Genomic DNA, 18468 nt, shown 5'->3' with positions numbered 1-18468 from the left:
ACTAGAAAACCCTATTCTAGCATGCTCTAAGCATTTCATGCATAACGAAAAGATGTGTAAAACCATACACAGAAAAATGAGCAAAGAGAGATACAATCAATCTTTTCTACAAAAACCCTTGCTGGATTGAGGAGGTGTTCTTCTTCAACTCAATAGACAAGACACAACTCACTTCTAAGAAAAGTCTTCATAATCAAACAACTAAGAAGTTTTGAGTCATTATAAAGCTCTTTTCTTCTCTTCTCTTTTCACTAATGATAGCTCGAGATCTTACTCATTCAGAGGCTAATGTATTATTTTTGAGATATTGAGTACTCCCTTAATGTATATGGAGGGGAACACATGCTGGCTATTTATAGAAAAAACAGTTATAACCGCCTGTAATCGATTAAATCTACAAAGTAATTGATTAATTCAATGAAGTAATTGATTAGATTAACTAAGTAATCGATTAAAGTGTTATTCCCAACATTTGGAAATAACTCAAGAACAATGTAATCGATTAGATACTCAAAGTAATCGATTAAAGTGCTCTTGTTCACTTCTGAACTACTTATAGAAAGAAAAGTAATTGATTATATCACATGGTAATAGATTAAAGTAGAGACTCCTAAATAAATTAGTCATTATCTCAAAAACAACTGTGTATTCAATTGCGAGAAGGTTGTAATCGATTATAGTGACATGATACATAATTCTACAAGCTTTAGACAACTTGTGTAATCGATTACGATAAGGCTATAATCGATTAAAACAGAGAATTTTTGCCTCTTGAAGAAAATTTTCTAACCTAGAAACTTTTCTTCACACTAACCATGATGATGAATGATGCAATACATATATCATATGTACTAAGATGCAACATATAAGATAACAACCAATACAAATGCCACTTAAGGGAGTTAGGCATGTAAAAGTCAACACATCTTCAAGCTTTTCCTTGAGCTTCAAGCTTTGGCATTTATGTTGTTCACCATGTTGCTTATGTTGCTCCCCCTATCTCTAATAATCTCCCCCTTTTTGGCTTTGGTGATGCCAAACTTAAATATCACATTGAGTGCATTTGGAGGGTCTAAGTCTTGAGATTGGAGACTTGATTCTTAGTCAATCCTGAAAAAAATTATTAATACTTAAGAAGAGATTTATTCATCATCATCGTCATATATCATACATATATATATTATTGATATTAATGCAATGTTCAATGCTTATGCAATGCAATCAATATGCAAATATGCAATAGTGTATATTCTCCCCATTTTGGCATTAACAAGGCCAAAAAGTTTAATTATACACAAAACAAATCACATAAGTAGAAGAGAAATAAAACTACATTTCATTAATCATAGAGCATTACATAAGCATTAATCATATGAAAAAAACTTAACTATCATATTAAAAACAGAGATAGATAGAACATGTAATAGCAAGCAGATCAACAAACGGCAAAACCAAGCACAAGAACATAACTACGCTTCATCCTCATCTGGGCTGAGAAGGTTACTAAGGGATAGCCTAGTTTCTATGTTCTCAAGCATAGTGGTAATGTTTCTAAGGAACTGTGAACTTCGACTTGACGCTCTTGATGGAGGTGAAGAATAGCATTCATCTTCTGAATCATAAGAGACTCAAAAGGGTTCCATTGGTGTGTAGGCTCTTGTTGAGCTTCTTCTTCTGCTTCTTCTTCCATCTGGTCCATGTTTGCTGGTGGTGGTGGCTCTCCGGCTATAATCTATTCATGATAAAAAAATCTCATCCCAAGCTTCTTGAGATGACTTTAGGTTATCTCATTAAAGGCTTTGGTGAAATCTATTATCTCGTTGGAAACATCGATATAGAAGTAATCAAAGAATCTAAAGGCTAAGACAACATAATATCGTTGGAAACTTATAATCCACGAATCGACGACTCTTTAACATAATATCTTCACTTAGAAGTATCCAATTCATTTAAATACCTGATTTCAGCCCATATACAATTTGTAAGTCGTCATCAGTTACTTGTGCATGATTGTTGGACCTTTGTGCATGATTGTTAAACCACTAACTCCTAGGTTGTTTCTCATATTCCTTGCTGGGCCAAGGAGCATACCTTTGTATGTTTGCATCTTGCTGTAACCATCCGCAAATTCTCCAAACTTGTGGAATCCCAACAAAACACTATCCTAAGGGAAAATTGCCTAAAGTTATTACACATAAATGGAAGTAGGGTAACCTATTGGAGACTCCCAACACACTTTTCGGCCTTTTTGTTACAAAAATTGAAAGCAATGAAGGTAAACGTACAAGTGTCCAATTACAAGTAAATTGTCAATTACAAAATTACAAAAAAGTCCTTAATTTTGGTGGTTGTTCTCTCTTTGGTGTTTCACTCAATTTGGAGTGCTTCTTAGTCCAATAGCTCTTAAGATGGTTGGCCCCTTGCTTCTTGACTCAAATTCTTCAATTGATGGCACCAATCCTCCTTTCCAATTTCCTATATCACAACTCACAAACAAAGAAACAAAGAGACAAGCAATAACCAAAGACCAAAAAATGAAATGAAAGCTAAACCAATAGAGTTTTTAACAAGAAAAATTTTCAAGGATTTTCAACAATTAAAGTAATGAAAAGCACATAAGAGCAAGCTAGGACTCAAAGAGAAACCTAGAAGGGCTCTAGAGTAGAGTAAAAAAACAAAAACAAAAAAGTCTCGAGAAACCTCTAGTTTTGACATTTGTTTTCACACTACTTTTTCAATTGAAATTTCAGAACTAAGATTGTTCTAAAATATGCACTAATTATAAAACAAATTTTGAGCCAAAACAACAAGCACACTTCCCTTTCACTTTTTATTTTTATTTTTCCTCAACACTGATTTTCCTTTCAACTTGTATGATTTTTCTTATTTTTTCCATTTATCTAAATCACTTGGTTAGTTTTTTCTAATTTTTGTCCAGATGTCTAAAAAATTCAGTAAGAATTTCAGCTCAAAATTCGCAGTAACCAATTCCCAGTAATTTTTACTAGTTTGTATGTTCAAGTTGTCAACACCAGTGATTTTAGACTTTGAATTTTTAAGCATGGTATATTGATTGCCTTAGGTTTACTTTCAACTTTCCTATGTATGTTAAACTCACTAGGCCTGTTTACCACAGTTTTAGGAGTTTAACATTCACTTAGGCTCAAAATTTCAGCCAGCAATTCAATCACCAAAACTCAAATTTACAATAGACACAATCATAAGGAAACCTAAAAGTTCAAGAAAAGGTTCACAATCAAAGAGTCTCTAAGAATTATGCATGGACATGTTAAGGACTAATTAACATGCAAGATTTGACTCGAATCAAATAATAGGCTAAAAAAATTTCATACACTTATGAACAAATGAGTTAGATAAAGAATCAAGAAAAATAAAATTCAACAAAACATAAGGAGTCTTATGTGACAAGTTTCATGACTAGGCATGACTTCTATGACAAAACTATAATAGGTGAACATGTCACTCTAGATTTTTGAGGTTTTCTTCTACTTTAATGTTTTTGTAAGTATTTTATGGTTTAGGTTTCAGCAAAAAAAAATGGCAATACAAAACTCAAAGGAATCTAAACTCAACACAATTCATGATTCAAGAACAAGAACAAGGAATTTGAACCATAGAAAATCAAATCTAGCTTCTATAGCAAGTTTAATCGGTGTAAATTCTAAAAAATCATGTTAACAACATTTAGCACAACAAATGTGAGGAGATACATGGAGAAAAAAATGAAGAAACAACAATGGAAGAAAAGGTAAAGCTGAAAACTAATGGAGGTTTAAGGAGCACCTACTTGAAGCTCTTGTGATCTGATACCACTTGATGGAAGCTTGCTTGAGAAGCTTCTATGGAGGTTGGATCTTTGAGCTTCAATAAGGTCCTTCAATGGTGATTTTCAGCCATGGAGTTGTAGTGGAAGATAAAGGAGAAGAGGTGAGAGGAGGTGTCATCCACTAGAGAATAAGCCATGGAAGGAGAAGCTTCACCACCAAGAGATTACCTTGGATAAGAAGCTTAGAGAGGAAGATTCAATGGAGAAAGAGAATGAGAGAGAGGGGGGGCTAGGAATTAAATGAGATTAGGGGAGAAAAGTTGAATTTTGATGTGAGTCTCACAAGTTTCTCATTCATCAAAGTTATGACAAGTGTTACACTTGTTTCTATTTATAGCCTATCACATGGGAAGCTTCCTTGAGAAGCTAGGAAGGTAGCTTCCTTGGAAAGTTAGAGGAAGAAAGCTTCCTTGAGAAGCTAGAGGGGGGCTACTCACACCCCTTCAATAGCTAAACTCACCCCCATGACAAAATATATGAAAATACAATGGAAAGCTTCCTTGAGAAGCAAGGAAGGTAACTTCCTTGGGAAGCTAGAGGAAGAAAGCTTCCTTGAGAAGCTAGAGGGGGGGCTACTCACACCCCTCCATTAGCTATGCTCACCTCCATGCCAAAATACATGAAAATACAAAAAAAAAAAATCCCTACTACGAAGACTACTCAAAATGTCCTGAAATACAAGGCTAAAACCCTATACTACTAGGGTACCCTTAACTTGTACCGTTAATTTGTAGGGTACCGTACAAACCTAAAATGGCCAAAATAAAGATCCAAAAGAAGGAAAACCTATTCTAATATTTACAAAGATAAGTGGGCTTATACTTAATCCATGGGTCCAAAATCTACCCTAAGGCCCATGAGAACCCTATCTCCTGCATCTCTGGCCCAATCTTCTTGGAGTCTTTTATACAATGCCCTTGGGGGATAGGATTGCATCAGGTGTGCCAGGAGTGGCCTTGAGAATACTTGTAAGCTAGAAGTGGCAAAGAAGAATACTTGTTATAATCAAGGTTGATTAGTGGAACCCTTTACTGGTTGGTAAAGGAGAACTGGACGTAGCTTAGGTTAAGTGAACCAGTATAAAATGAAGGATTTTTACTATTCTTCATTAGCTTACTATAGTATTTCATTGTCCATTGTTGTCACATTTTACACACAAGGGTTTTCCCTGAAAGAGAAGTCTTCCAACTCACTGGACGACAATCCACCTTTTGTCATTGGATGAAGGTTTTTATAAACTTGTTTATTATAACATCTTCCATTTTGAATAGGTTTTAAATTTTGACTAACACATTATTCAACTCCCCTTCTAGTGTGATTTGTCATATTTTAGTCTCTCATAAGTGCATAAGCATATTAAAATTGATTAGCATCTAACTCGCCATCATCTTCAACATCACACCATTACTTTGCCTTTTGTTTCTTCACCTATGTATGTTTTATTTCCTATGTGATACCAACTTTCACAATTAATTAATAAAAAGATTTAAAAATACTGTAAAATTCCAAGCTATGTTTTCTTAATTTATAATATTTAAGCAATTAAATAAAAGTAAGATTTAAAAAAATACAAGAAATTTAAAGATACCGTAAATATTGATTATTTGTAGACTCAAAATTAGGGTGTTACATGCTCTAGGTCAAAGAGATTGATGAGGAGAAATTATACAAGATGAAATGGCATAACATTATTGATCCCGATGGGGGGGGGGGGGTCATGAACCCCCTAGTGAGAACATGCATGTTCCATAGAAGCAACCTAAGTGATAATATATAAAATTTTTATTCCAAACTATAATACAAACAATACGATTCTTGCTCACTAAAAAATGTGGCAAATAAAAACTAATATCAAAGTGGCTTTTATTGAAGAACGTACCAAATATTGCAAAAGAGTAAAATACATATGAAAACACTTAAAAAGTACTAGTCTTTAAATGGATACACTATATGGAATTCCTTTTCCAGTGATTCCAGGTCCTGAAAATGGCTTCATCTGCTCATAAGGCACCACGCCAACACCATGTCTATTTTTCATATTACAATCTGCATTCCTTGAGTCTATAATGCCTTCAATTTCCTTCAGTCTCCCATTGAACTTTTCATAGGCTGCCTTTACAGTTGGATCCTCAGTCCATGATGGCTTCAAGTATTGCCCAATATACTCTTCATCTGGGGAATGATATGATAGTATGTTAAAAACTACCATCATTGTAGTTGCTTGGATTTGTGATGGGAAACACTCCAAAAGAGTTTGCTCAGGGTTGTTTAGAAAAGTTTCCCACTCTTCCTTAGAAGGGTCTTCTGTGGGTATTTTGGTTCTAACAATGTTCGGTCGATTAGGAAAATAGCCTCCATAAGTATATTGGGTAAAGTTAACAGCTGCATGATGAGCTGACGCCGTCCAAGCTATAGTGGTGATGGTGTCAATTAGGTCTTTTGGTGTTTTGAGATTTGGCCACCATGGTTCTTCAGATTTGTCTCCATGACCTACTGTTCTGATTTCTGTCCACCATGCTTGGAGCTCTTGGTCAGATTCTATGATGCTTGGGGTTGGATAGTAATGGTTGACATAGTCAGTCACCCACTGTTTGATGCTATCCCATATGAGAAGACCATCATTGGCAAAAGGGTAGTCTTCAATTGTTAGCTTTAGGCCATGTGGTGCATTTGGATCTACCACAGCCATTCCTCTGAAACAATAGCAATTAATACAAGTAAATGAATGCTAGATGTGGTTCTAAAATGACAAACACAAGAAAATTATTGGAGATATAGTTAATTGGAGCCTATATATAAAGTTAGAGTGGTCACATTGAAATTACCATTCTCATTATCAATACATTAATAAAAAGAAAATGAAGCAGCAATAAAATTCTCTCCTTAAGTTGGGAGGTATTCGCTCCGGTACCTTGTCAAAATTCATGGTTCAGTTCTAAGATAGAAGAGAGAATTGGGAAAAATCTAATAAGCAGAGATAACATAATGTACCTATAAATAAGATCATTGGGAAGAGCTTGCAAATCAAATTGCCAAAGTTGATCATATGCCACGGAGCTTAACTCCATTGAATATTTATTAGGTGAGAATGATTTTTCAATGATCCCATTTGCATTGATAAGAATTTCACGGGCAAGTGAATTGATAGCCAAAGTGTATCTCAAATGTGGATGCAGTAATTTGTAGATTGGATGCATGGAACTAAGTTGCCTATTTGTTGCAACGACAAAGGGTTCCATCACAGCATGAGTTCTTAACCTACGAAAATTGATAATTTACACATAGCAAGTTAGCATCACTTAAGACTCTGAACTTTTCACTCCAATTGATAGAGTCAACATATCTCAAGCTACAAGATAGAAGAAAATGATATGGTGATGAGTTTAGTGTCTATGCACTAACAATGTAAAATAATTTTACACCGTCATTCAATCACAAATTATTGTTTGAATTACTTTAAAATAATTATTTTAAAAGTTGACAAACTTACCATTGATGATATGAATTATGATTAGATGATTGTGTAAAAACTTTTTACAATATCAATGCATAATCATTTTTCTCTATGATGATACTCACCAATGATTTATAAGTTCATGAACACCAGCATCATGGGCAAGAACATGAGCTTTGGCAAGCCTCCAAAGCCAAAGATTGGTTGAATGAGAAGCAGGAGTGAAGACTTGCTTCCATTGTGGCTTGCCATCCATAGGTGGCCTAGTGAGCTCAATAGCTAGTGGCTTCAATGTTCCTTGTTCAGTAAGGAAGAATAGTGTCCGTGATCCATATAGTGTGGTGTCTTTAATCTCTCTCACTTTGCTTACATATGGTAGCAATAGATCATGATAGTCTAACATGTACAACTTCTTCTCTTTAATGGCCTACAAGTGTTCAAGGTATACAACTTTTAAGCATAACATATTCTAAATTTAACAAAGTGATATATATATATATATATATATATATCTATATATATATATATATATATATATATTTTGTTTGATACCTCTTCAATGGTGCCATAACCAATTATATGTGGTTGGATGACTTCTCTGGTGATAGCTGATTCTGGTGGACCATAGATTTGGGATTCAAGTTTACTTCTTAGAGGCCATTCCTACATCATGAATATACCAAGAAGAAAACATCATCGAGATCCTTGAGTTGAGCATAGATAACATGATTAAAATATTAAACAAATTATTTATGATAGATAATCTTGCCTTGACTAATTGGATACTATATGGGTTTACCCCTGCTAAAGTCTCCCTAGCAAATTCCTCATCTGAAAACCAAAAGAATCTGTCCCCTGCATTTCGAAAACTCAAAATCATGCAGAGCTAGAAAAATTAGTTTACATTTTGTGGTATCTTGTAGTGTTAGGTAAATTATTTCAACCATTTGAGCTTTAGCTCACTATATTAACCAGAGTTTCCAATAAAAGTGATAGACCAGTTTGTATTTAGGTCCTGCAAACTATACATAAGTCAATATATTTAAATTTATTTGTCGAAATAAATGTTTATTTTAAAAGAATAAGTAGCTTTATGTTTTTTAGTGTGTTTATTTGAATTATTTTTAAGAAAATAATTTTTTTTGTTTATTTAAAAAAGTGAATTCTATATATAAGCGTTTATATAAAGAACGCTTATTTTAAAGTTATTTTTTAAAAAATTTAAACAAACTCACCAATAAACTTATTTCAACTTGTAAAGAAATATTTTTCATTTTAAATTCTTATTTTTTTCTGTAAGTGTTTCCGAAAATGTTTACCCAAACAAAGGATCTAAATGTACTTACTTTTAACTGTCTCTGGTGTATCAAAGCGCAAAAGGTTTTGGCTATCATTAGCAGCCTTGATCAACCTGGGAATGACTCTTTGGAGGAAATTTAGGCCATTTTCTTTAAGAGGTGATAACTTAAATCCTTCTTTGTAGATCGTGTCTATGTCTTCGAAGCTTCTGAATCCAAGATTTTGGTCAGTGAGAATTGCATCCAAGGATTCTAAAACTGCACTCACTCCTGAGGATATTGTGGTCTTAGTAAACTGTGACTGTTTTACTTCAGAAAATGTCTCATCACGAGGAACATAGAAACTTGAACTTCTCTTCTCATATGATGGGTCTGTAAAACAACAAAAAATGGACAAAAGTTAAAAAAAAAAAAAAAACCGTGTTAACTTTGCATGTTCAAAACTTTCAGTCTTTCCACCACAATAAGTAGTATAAAAAAATGAACAATCAATTGATTAAAGCTATGAATTGGTTAAATTCAGATTAAATCCAGTCTTAGTTAAAAACTAATTAACTTGGGGAAATATAACTAATTAGCTTGCAGAGTAAAGTACAAAATAATTAAACAAAAATCAAAGAATGTAAACTATACGATATTATTTTATCTGATATCTACTCTCCTATATTCAGCTGTTCTTAAAATTTTATTGTTCCAAACAAATTGATAAACGCGTCAATATTTTTCACACCTATCTTCACGAATTGAAATATCTCATTTCCCTTTGTTTTTACAGCGAGTCACAACTCCCAAATTTGAACTTCCAAGTACTTTCTATAAACTATCTAAACCTCTTACAACTAGCACATTCTTATCATCTTAGAAGCATCACCAACTACAGTTGAACACAAAAACATCTCCAGTGTGTTTTTTTTATATTAAAAAGATGAGAAAATAGTATATGAATGTAAAGTGTTTTTTTACATTTTCATTCAATTATATATAAATAATATAAATAACGTAAATACATAATAAATTTATTAACTTTTAACTCATAATATACATAAAAATTAAACTTTCAAAATATTGAGTTTTATGAACAAATGAAAGGAGTCACATGAGCAAAAATGACCTGAATCAGAATGTTCTCGACCGGTACGACATCGTCTTGGATATGGATATTGTTTGGAGCCACCTAGAATAGGCCTTTTGAGGTCAATGTTAGAACCAGGATCCCCAAGATCATTGTACACACCATAATCATATATTCTATCCGAGCTCTTGCGTTCTCCTTCTCCATTCCCTCTTAGTAGCTTCAATTCCTCTTCCCTCAACCTTCTCAATCCACTTGGTGTTTGTGAACACAAGTATGACTATTCCATATGCATAGGTTTGTTAGCCACAATAACACTATAGCGTCAACGTTTATTAAATATTTTATATGCATTTTTTTATTTTCAACTTTTTAATTTTTAGTAAATTTATTTCAACTTTTTAAAATTTGACACATTTTATCTCCAATTTTTAAAGAAACTTGTAAATATTACTCTAGCCATTTTTCATTAATAAGCATCAAAATTGGAGGTGAAATTTGCCAAAGTAAATAAAAAGTTGGGAGTAAAATTTATAAAAAAAAAATAAAAAAATTGAGCGTAAAATTTATCAAAAAATAGAAAATTTGAGTAAAAAGTGTAATTATGTTAGGAGTATAATTACATAGAATAAAATTCACAAATTTCTTAAAAATTGAGAGTAAAATATGTCAAATTAATTTGCTGGGATAAAATTTGTCAAAAATTAAAATATTGAGAATAAAAACAAGTCTTAAGTCCTCTTTAAAAAAATTTAAATTCTAACATTGCCCCTTCAAGGATAGTGTTTGTGCAATTTTCAGGGGGCTAACTTGTCTACTGCCAAATTTATCAAGGACAATAGGGATACCGAAAGAATTACTAGAAACTTAAACCAAGCAAGCCTTATCAGCAAAAAGTGAATATTTTTCCCATAAAACTAATTTTTTTAAAAAAAAACTTAAAATGACATTTTATTATACTAACCTTATCGGTGAAGAAGACTCTCTTCACAGGATTATCATGCATGGGCTGAACCCATGAATCACAGGTGAGGTGCACAGGGCCATCAGGGAAGCCATCAAAGACTATGCTTTTTAAAAATATCTCATTGTGTTGTTCATTCTCAACCAAAACAGCACCCACTTTCCCGAACTCTGCTGCTAACTCAAATGTGGCCTCATAAAGCACCTCATTCTCTTTTTCCTCGGTCTTGCGTGCATTACCTTTTATTGTTTTTCTCTCTAAGTTTGTTTCTTCATTCATAGAAAACAAAGGGTAAGGAAAGTAAAAGCACGTGATAGAGAATTGTAAAGTTTATTTTTCTAAGATAAATATACAATTCATTTGTTGATAAAAAAAATATACTATCTGATTTTGTAGAATTAATTACTAAAAAAATATTACATTATCATATAACTATCTCGGCACATTATTTCAAGAATTTGACCAATTACTTTAAAAGTCAAAATACACTATTTAAATAATAGTCTTAAATAGATTGGGATGGTAGATCAATTTAAATTATCTACATGAACACTCATTTTTTTATATATATAATTTTGAAAGAAATATTATTTGCTCAATAATATTCATACAATAGTTATTTTGTGTCTACTTCTCTTCTACACATTATTTATTACATGTCATAATGATATAGAGAAAAATACACACAAAAATTATTTATAAATTGTTGTATGTATATTATATCATAATAATAAATTTTGATTTATCCAATTTATGTTTTTCTTGACTGTTTTATCTTTATGTCCTCTGTGATTGTTTTTTCTGTTTCTTTAATCATACTTAGGCTGGTTTTTAGTTCTCATGGTGTTAACATAATTGGGATGATGAGTTCTACTCTAAGCTTTAGGCTGTCTCTTTGTTAAAAAAATAAATAAATAAATTATTTAATTCGTTATCTGACCGATAAACTGGTGGTTGTTCCGTCGAGGGACAACAGTAGCACATCACATTATTGTGGGAAAATTATTATACGTGCCGATATTTGATAAAATCATATTATAAATAAATAAACATTTTTTTAGGATATATGTTAAGAAATACTTTAAACATATTAATATTAAAAAATATATTTTTTTAATAAAATAAATACTTTCTTCTTGAAAAAATTTAAAGACATTTTAAAAAACATAACAAAATAACCTAAAGAAATTGAACTTACTTGGATCAAGCTCATCACTCACAAGCTCCAAAACAAGTGTTTTTCCAGCCAACTCTTTGATCCCATCAACCGCTGAATTAATGAGATTCAGCAGAAGTCCACCATTACTTTGTTCAATAGTCACAATAGCTTTCACATTCACGTTCACATTCTGAGATTTTGTGTTGGTTTTACCACTGCTTGTTGCCATTCCAGGTTTCAAGCACTGAGGCACGCACCACATACGAAAATTAACGTAGCTTATGTGTCTTGAGTTTGTGGGTTGTTACACTGAAACACACAAAAACCAAAAATTATTATGGCAATTATGAGCATCTTCCCCATGTATATATAGGGGTAAAGATGCACTTTAGCGCTTAAAGATTGATGAACATGTGAATTCTTCAACAACATTATCGTGTTCTTTGTGCTAATCACAGTATTAATTGCATTAATATATCTATGTGAGAGACTTGCCGGCCGTGTTAATCTTTCTTTAGTCCCATTTGATGAAAAAACGTTCAATTTCTACTCATGTTTTTGCCCTAACTCAAACAAATGAGCATTGCTTGAGACTCAAGCATTTCTAAAAGATAATCTTCAAATTTGTTTAGACTTTGGAGATTCCTTACGATAAAAAAGTTTCGCACATAATAAGGGTCAATATATCTTCGACAAATTGACAATTTATGAAAAAATTTCCATACAGAAAGGTGGCTTGTGGGGCCCCTGATCAATCAAAATATTTTTAATTTTTTTTATATATATGTACATCTCCGTACTCATCTAGTCTGTGTTTCGTACCAAATATATCTAAACCTTTTAGTTTTGGTTTTTGCTTTTCCTTAAAAAGTTCTTTCTCATTTTGCACTTCTAATATTTGACTAAACTCCTTGTTGACTAGCCCACTTTTATAACTACCAATAGTTATCATACTCGCAGTAAAAAGAAAAATAGAAAATCATACTCGTGTTTTGCACAGGTTATTTAAATATGAGAAAATTTACATGATATTAAATATTTTTATTAAATTAATCTTTACAGAGCATACAAAAAAAAAATCTAAGCAAATCAAAAGCATTACCAAGAAATTAAAAAAAAAACTTTTGGAAGATGGTGAATTAGATAAAAAAAAATAGTGATACATTGAATATTTTAATTTTGGTTTAAATATATTTAAGATACTTGATAAATTAGCGAATTTTATTTTGGGACTCTAATAAAAAAAATTGTGTTAATTTTTTAATATATTAAAAATTTTGTTTGTAATCCTTATCATTAGAATTTCTCAATTAAGTGATGATGTAGATATTGACGTAGTTGTTAATTTTTTAAAGGTTTAATTAAGTTTTTCATGTCAGAGAAATAAATCGTTTTCATATTACTACCTAATATTCATTTTTTTTCAACTAAGTACTCGAAAAAAATTTATGTCTTAACTTACTATCTGTTGTTTGTCTCCTTTTGTTACGTGATAACGTGACAGACGGAGTGTTATGTCATCACGCTTTATCACTAAACACGTAGACAAAGGTGACCATGTCATTATTTATTAATTTTCTTTTTAAAAATTCATATTATTATATACATTAATAATTAAAAAAATTTAAAAGATTGAATTGTCTTTGGAAAACATTGATTCTTCGCAAACGTGACTTCATCTTCTCGGCAATGGTAGTGGCTTTCTTCAATGGTTGATTGTGAGTGTTATTGAGGTAGTGGCTTTCTTCATTGACGTCTACGTGTTGTCGCATTCCCTTTCTTAGTGGTCCCTGTTATCTTCAAAAATGAGTGGGGAGTCATCTTCAAATTGTAGCAGGTACTATGATTTTTTCATTTTGTTTATTTGCTTTCCCTTTCTTAGTGGTCCCATGCATTGTCTCTTATTACCACGTTGCAATGGTCCTTATTTTGTGAAGTTGAAAATTTTTAAATTATTATTTGGGTTTTTTTGGGTTTTATGAAGGTTCGAGTATTGAATGATTTTTGGTTTTGTTTAGGGTTGGATTATGGTTTAATTGGGTCCAATTAGGGTTAATTAGTGTTCAATTAGGGCTTGATTAATGGTGGACAATAAATTGAGAGTAGTTAATGATAAAAGTGGGTACAATTTACAGAATTCATCATGTATTTGTGAAATGAGAAAAAACCTTGTTACTAAACTTGCTGAAAGCCAATAGAATGGTTTCCAATGTGGTTTTAGAAAAAATTTGATGCTGGAAGGTTCACTGGAAATTCCAGAACTTATGAACCCATTTTAGAACATGATGGGTGGGATCGAATTAGCCTTTAGCTACGTGTGATGGAGGAAATATGAGATTGAATTAGCCTCTAGCAATGTGTGATAGAGGAAATATGCTATTTGATAGAAGTTTTCCATGGGTTAAATAAGTTGTAAAATATTTTTCTTTCCACTAATTGGGTTCAAATGTATGATTTTCATTTTATTTTAAAGTTATAATGTTCTTCTCCTTTTGCCCTTAAACTATTTGAAGTTATAACATTGTTTCTATATGTGTTACAGGCAAGAGTTTCAAATTAAAATTGCATCATTGGGGTTTCTTTCAAAGAGACCTTATGATGCAATATGTTGGGACTAGTAATTTTGGAAGTGTCATTGATATAGAAGTTGACAAGTAGTCATTCTTTGAAGCAATTGGAATTTTAAAAGAAGACTTTGGATATGGTGATTAACCAATGAGGCTATGATGGAAAGGAGGTGATGGTGAGTATAAGGAGATGACTATGGACAGTCATGCATTGGAGTCGTCTAGTTATGTCATTGCTAACAGTTATGAGGTGGAGTTGTATGTGGAATGTGTTGGTGATAATGAGGGGGTTATGGATGACAATTGTTCTAGTGATTCTTAAGAAAGTGGTGATGAGTCATTGAAGGATGTACAGTTATATGACTCTAAGGAGGAAAGGAAAATTGGATTGGATGATGGTTTTGATTTACCTATTCCAGAATTTGGAAGAATGAAAAATAAACGAATAAAGAATCTGACTTTAAAAAAGGTGTGTAATTCAAGTGATGATGCTTGTGACAATGCTTTTGTTCATAAAGATGATGACATAGCTAATAGGCAACGTGTACGTGTCGAATTAGATGAAGTATCTATTGATTACTTCAGCCAAGAGAAAAACTTAAACCTACCAAGTGAAGTGCGGAGTGATGCACATTTTAGGCTGGTGGACAAGGTTGTTGATGGTAAGAAGGCTATTGGTGGAGGTAAGAAGGCTACTAGTAGGGGAAAAAAGCCTATTGGTAGGGTAATAAGGCTAGTGGTGGAGGTAAGAAGCCTGTTGGTAAGGGTAATAGGGCTGAACATAATTTTTTTAATGTCAATGGTAGTTTTTTTGTGGCACCTAATTTTCCTAAAAATGATATTGAATATAGGTATGTTAGTGAATAGTTGCGCAGTCATGATTCAAATGAAGAAGTATTCAAGAAAAATTATGAAAGATTCAACAGCGAGTTGCTTTGTAAGGAATTTAAATGGAAGTTAGGATTGGAGTTTACTTCTCTAAAAGAGTTCAAAGAAGCCATATTGGAATACAATGTGTTATATGAGAGAGAAATGATGTTTGGTTTCAATGATAAGAGATGAGCAAGAGCAATGTGCAAGCACTGCACTGACTATCTAGTATATGTCAGTAAGGTAGGTCAGACTGATACATATAGGCTTAATACCTTACATCCTAAACACACATGTGGGAGGGTTTTCAATAATACAAGTGATAAGTCTACCTGGGTGGCAAAAATCTTAGTCAGGAAGATGAAGGCAGCACATGCTAACATGTCTATAAAGAATATAATTGGTGACATAAGGGCTAACTATTCAACTGGAATTTCATTGTCCAGGGCATGGAGGGCCAAACAACTAGCAAAATAGGTTGTTGATGGTGATTTTGTCTAACAGTATTCCCAACTCTGGTCACATGCAACTAAACTAAAGGATAGATGCCCAAACAATTCATGCTTGATTTGAGTGAAGAGATCATCCATTGAAGTGCTACCAAGATTTGGTAGTTTATACATGTGCTTAGAAGGTCCAAACACTTCTTTCAAAAAGACATGTAGACCATTGATTGGTGTAGATAGATGTCATCTGAAAATAAAGTTTGGAGGACAACTCTTGACTGCTATTGGCAGATATCTGAATGACCAGTACATGTCTATTCCTTTGATGTTGTAGAAATAAAGACCAAGGAAACATGGAGATGGTTTCTGAATTTGTTGTTCAAGGATATTGTTAATGTTGAAACCAACAAATGGGTGTTCATTAGTGATCAACAAGAGGTAAAAAACTAATTTTTGGATTGTACATTAATATGTTTATGATATTTTTTGGATTATTTTGATGAGTTACTTTATGTATAGGGATTGTAACAAGTTCTTTTGGAATTTCTAACACAAATAGAGCACAATTTTTGCTTGCGACATCTTTACAACGATTTTAAGAAAAAAATTTGATGGTGGGTAATGCTCAAAGATCTGATGATGGGGGCTACTAAAGCTACGTATGAACAGTTGTGGAAACACAAAATGCACTAGATTAAGGACATCAATGAAGTTGCATATCATTGGTTGTATAACCTTAAGAGGAAAGCATGGTGTAAGTATGCTTTCTCGCATTACCCATAGTGTGATATGTTGATGAACAACCTTAGTGAGTCCTTTAACATTACAATACTAGTAACTAGGGATAAGCCTATCATAACCATGTGCGAGTGGATTAGAATGTATCTCATGAATAGGTTTGCAACCTTTAGAGACAAATTGAAAAATTAGAAAGGTGAGGTGATGGTAGAATAAACCCCAATTGAGAAGGAGAAAGCCTAATGAGGACCCTAACAAGACCAGGCTAAGAAGGGACCTAACTCCATATAAATGCAGCAGATGTTGGGCAACAAGTCATAACACAAGGAGGTGTACATTGCCACCTCTAGTAGTACCTGAAGAAGAAAATGAGGTACCTAGAGGAGCTGCTGAAGGTGTAGTTAAGGGTGCAGTTGCTGGAGTTTAGTCTGGACCACTCAATGTAATTGAAGGTGGCACTAAAGGAGCGACAGAGGATGGCACTGAAGGAGCAGCTCATGGTGGAAATGAGGGTGCACTGTGACACTCTCTACCTCGACATACTTATAAATAAATAAAACATAAAAATATAGATAAACAATTCATGTGGGTAAAAGATTCATATTCACTTCACTATTACCAAATAGAACTTATTAAAAGCATAATCGACTTAGAACAAGGCCATCAAAGTTTACAAAAGAAATTTTGTTGAATTAGTCAGGTAAAATAAAATAACATCATGCAATTAAAATAAAAACTTATCCCCAATGTCACATCCTATTAGAGCATTGTGTCCCAACGTCCTCTAGCATGAGGTTCATTAAAGTCATCCACCTAGTCATTTACTCCCACGAACACAAGGTTCGAGATCATCACAGGATCCAAAAACAAATAACACACAGGGAGTGAGTTATCACATTTCTAAAAAAGTATAAATAAACAAAGACACAATCAAAATAAATTATAGAAATATTTATAATATAGCTCAACTTAATACAATCTACGTCACTTCACCACTTTATCATTTAAAATTTATTTTCCAATCATCAATCACATTACGCATGAATCACACACTCGAGTCAAGACGTAATAACATTAATCAATTTCATAATAAACAATTAACAGACATTATGCAACAATTATAATAAGACTCAAGCCTATATGCAATGTGGTACCATGTCAGTGAAAAACCACACCAGGGCACTTAGGAGTACATAACAAGATACACCACACAATGGGTATGTCAAGTCACTCTCACTAAGTAAAATCATAAGGTGACCGACCAGTAAGGGTCACTCTATTTTGCGAGAATGCTCTAACCATATGGGATCAACATAGGATTAAAGAAGCACTCAAACCGAGTGTTTTTACCCCCAAGGCCTAAACTCTGAATAATCCATTAGGGCCTTACCTTCCTGATTCGGGTCCAACCCCCAAAACAATTTTTGCACGCAAACACTGCTCGTGAATTATACAATACCCATAACCTCACACTCTTGTTTCAATCATGTTTAACATATTGTGCTACAATTTAACACTTTAGGTTCCTAACTAGGAATCTTACATCTTGCCTTTAACACTGCGCATAAACACTTTTCTCAAGATAAACATCAATCAGGTTATTGTATAATTCACAGCTCACAACACAAGTATTGCCACGTCAAGTGTTAACCACTCACTTATTCGCAACCAAATTTCATGTCCTCAATTTTAGCATCTCACAATGTCACAATCCACCATCACATGTTTACGTGTATCTCATAAATTAACACATGTTCAACTTTGTACTTATACTCAATCTCAATAACAATGTTATAATCTCAAAGCAACATGTTATCCCATAATTTATCACATATTCAATTTATCACTTATACCCAATTTCAATCACAATTACATGATCTCAATATAACTATTTATCAAGCTAATTTTATCCAAAACACAAACAAATTATACAAAAATGCTTCTCATAACATGGGGAGTAAAACCCCTCAAACAATTTCACATAATCATACAGGAAGAATTACAATATAATAAACATCCCAAAATAAACCCCAATTTGATCCTCTAAGGACCC

The 18468-nt window shown here is 32.9% G+C and overlaps 1 protein-coding gene across 1 annotated transcript; it reads right to left on the bottom strand.

Annotated features, from left to right (window-relative positions):
• Positions 1 to 5611: 5611 nt before the first annotated feature.
• LOC114402775 (linoleate 13S-lipoxygenase 2-1, chloroplastic-like) lies at positions 5612 to 12106 on the bottom strand. The gene is made up of 9 exons (XM_028365440.1): positions 11834 to 12106; positions 10636 to 10904; positions 9711 to 9951; positions 8648 to 8971; positions 8071 to 8156; positions 7854 to 7964; positions 7427 to 7728; positions 6839 to 7105; positions 5612 to 6540 (listed from the first exon to the last, which is right to left on the bottom strand). Exons 1-9 carry the CDS (start codon positions 12054 to 12056, stop codon positions 5781 to 5783), a joined length of 2583 nt encoding a protein of 860 aa, XP_028221241.1. The 5' UTR covers positions 12057 to 12106; the 3' UTR covers positions 5612 to 5780.
• Positions 12107 to 18468: the final 6362 nt, after the last annotated feature.

This window comes from Glycine soja, chromosome 20, assembly GCF_004193775.1.
Source record: "Glycine soja cultivar W05 chromosome 20, ASM419377v2, whole genome shotgun sequence".
In the NCBI taxonomy this organism is placed as follows: domain Eukaryota; kingdom Viridiplantae; phylum Streptophyta; class Magnoliopsida; order Fabales; family Fabaceae; genus Glycine; species Glycine soja.
This window is presented reverse-complemented; position numbering and strand designations above follow the sequence as displayed.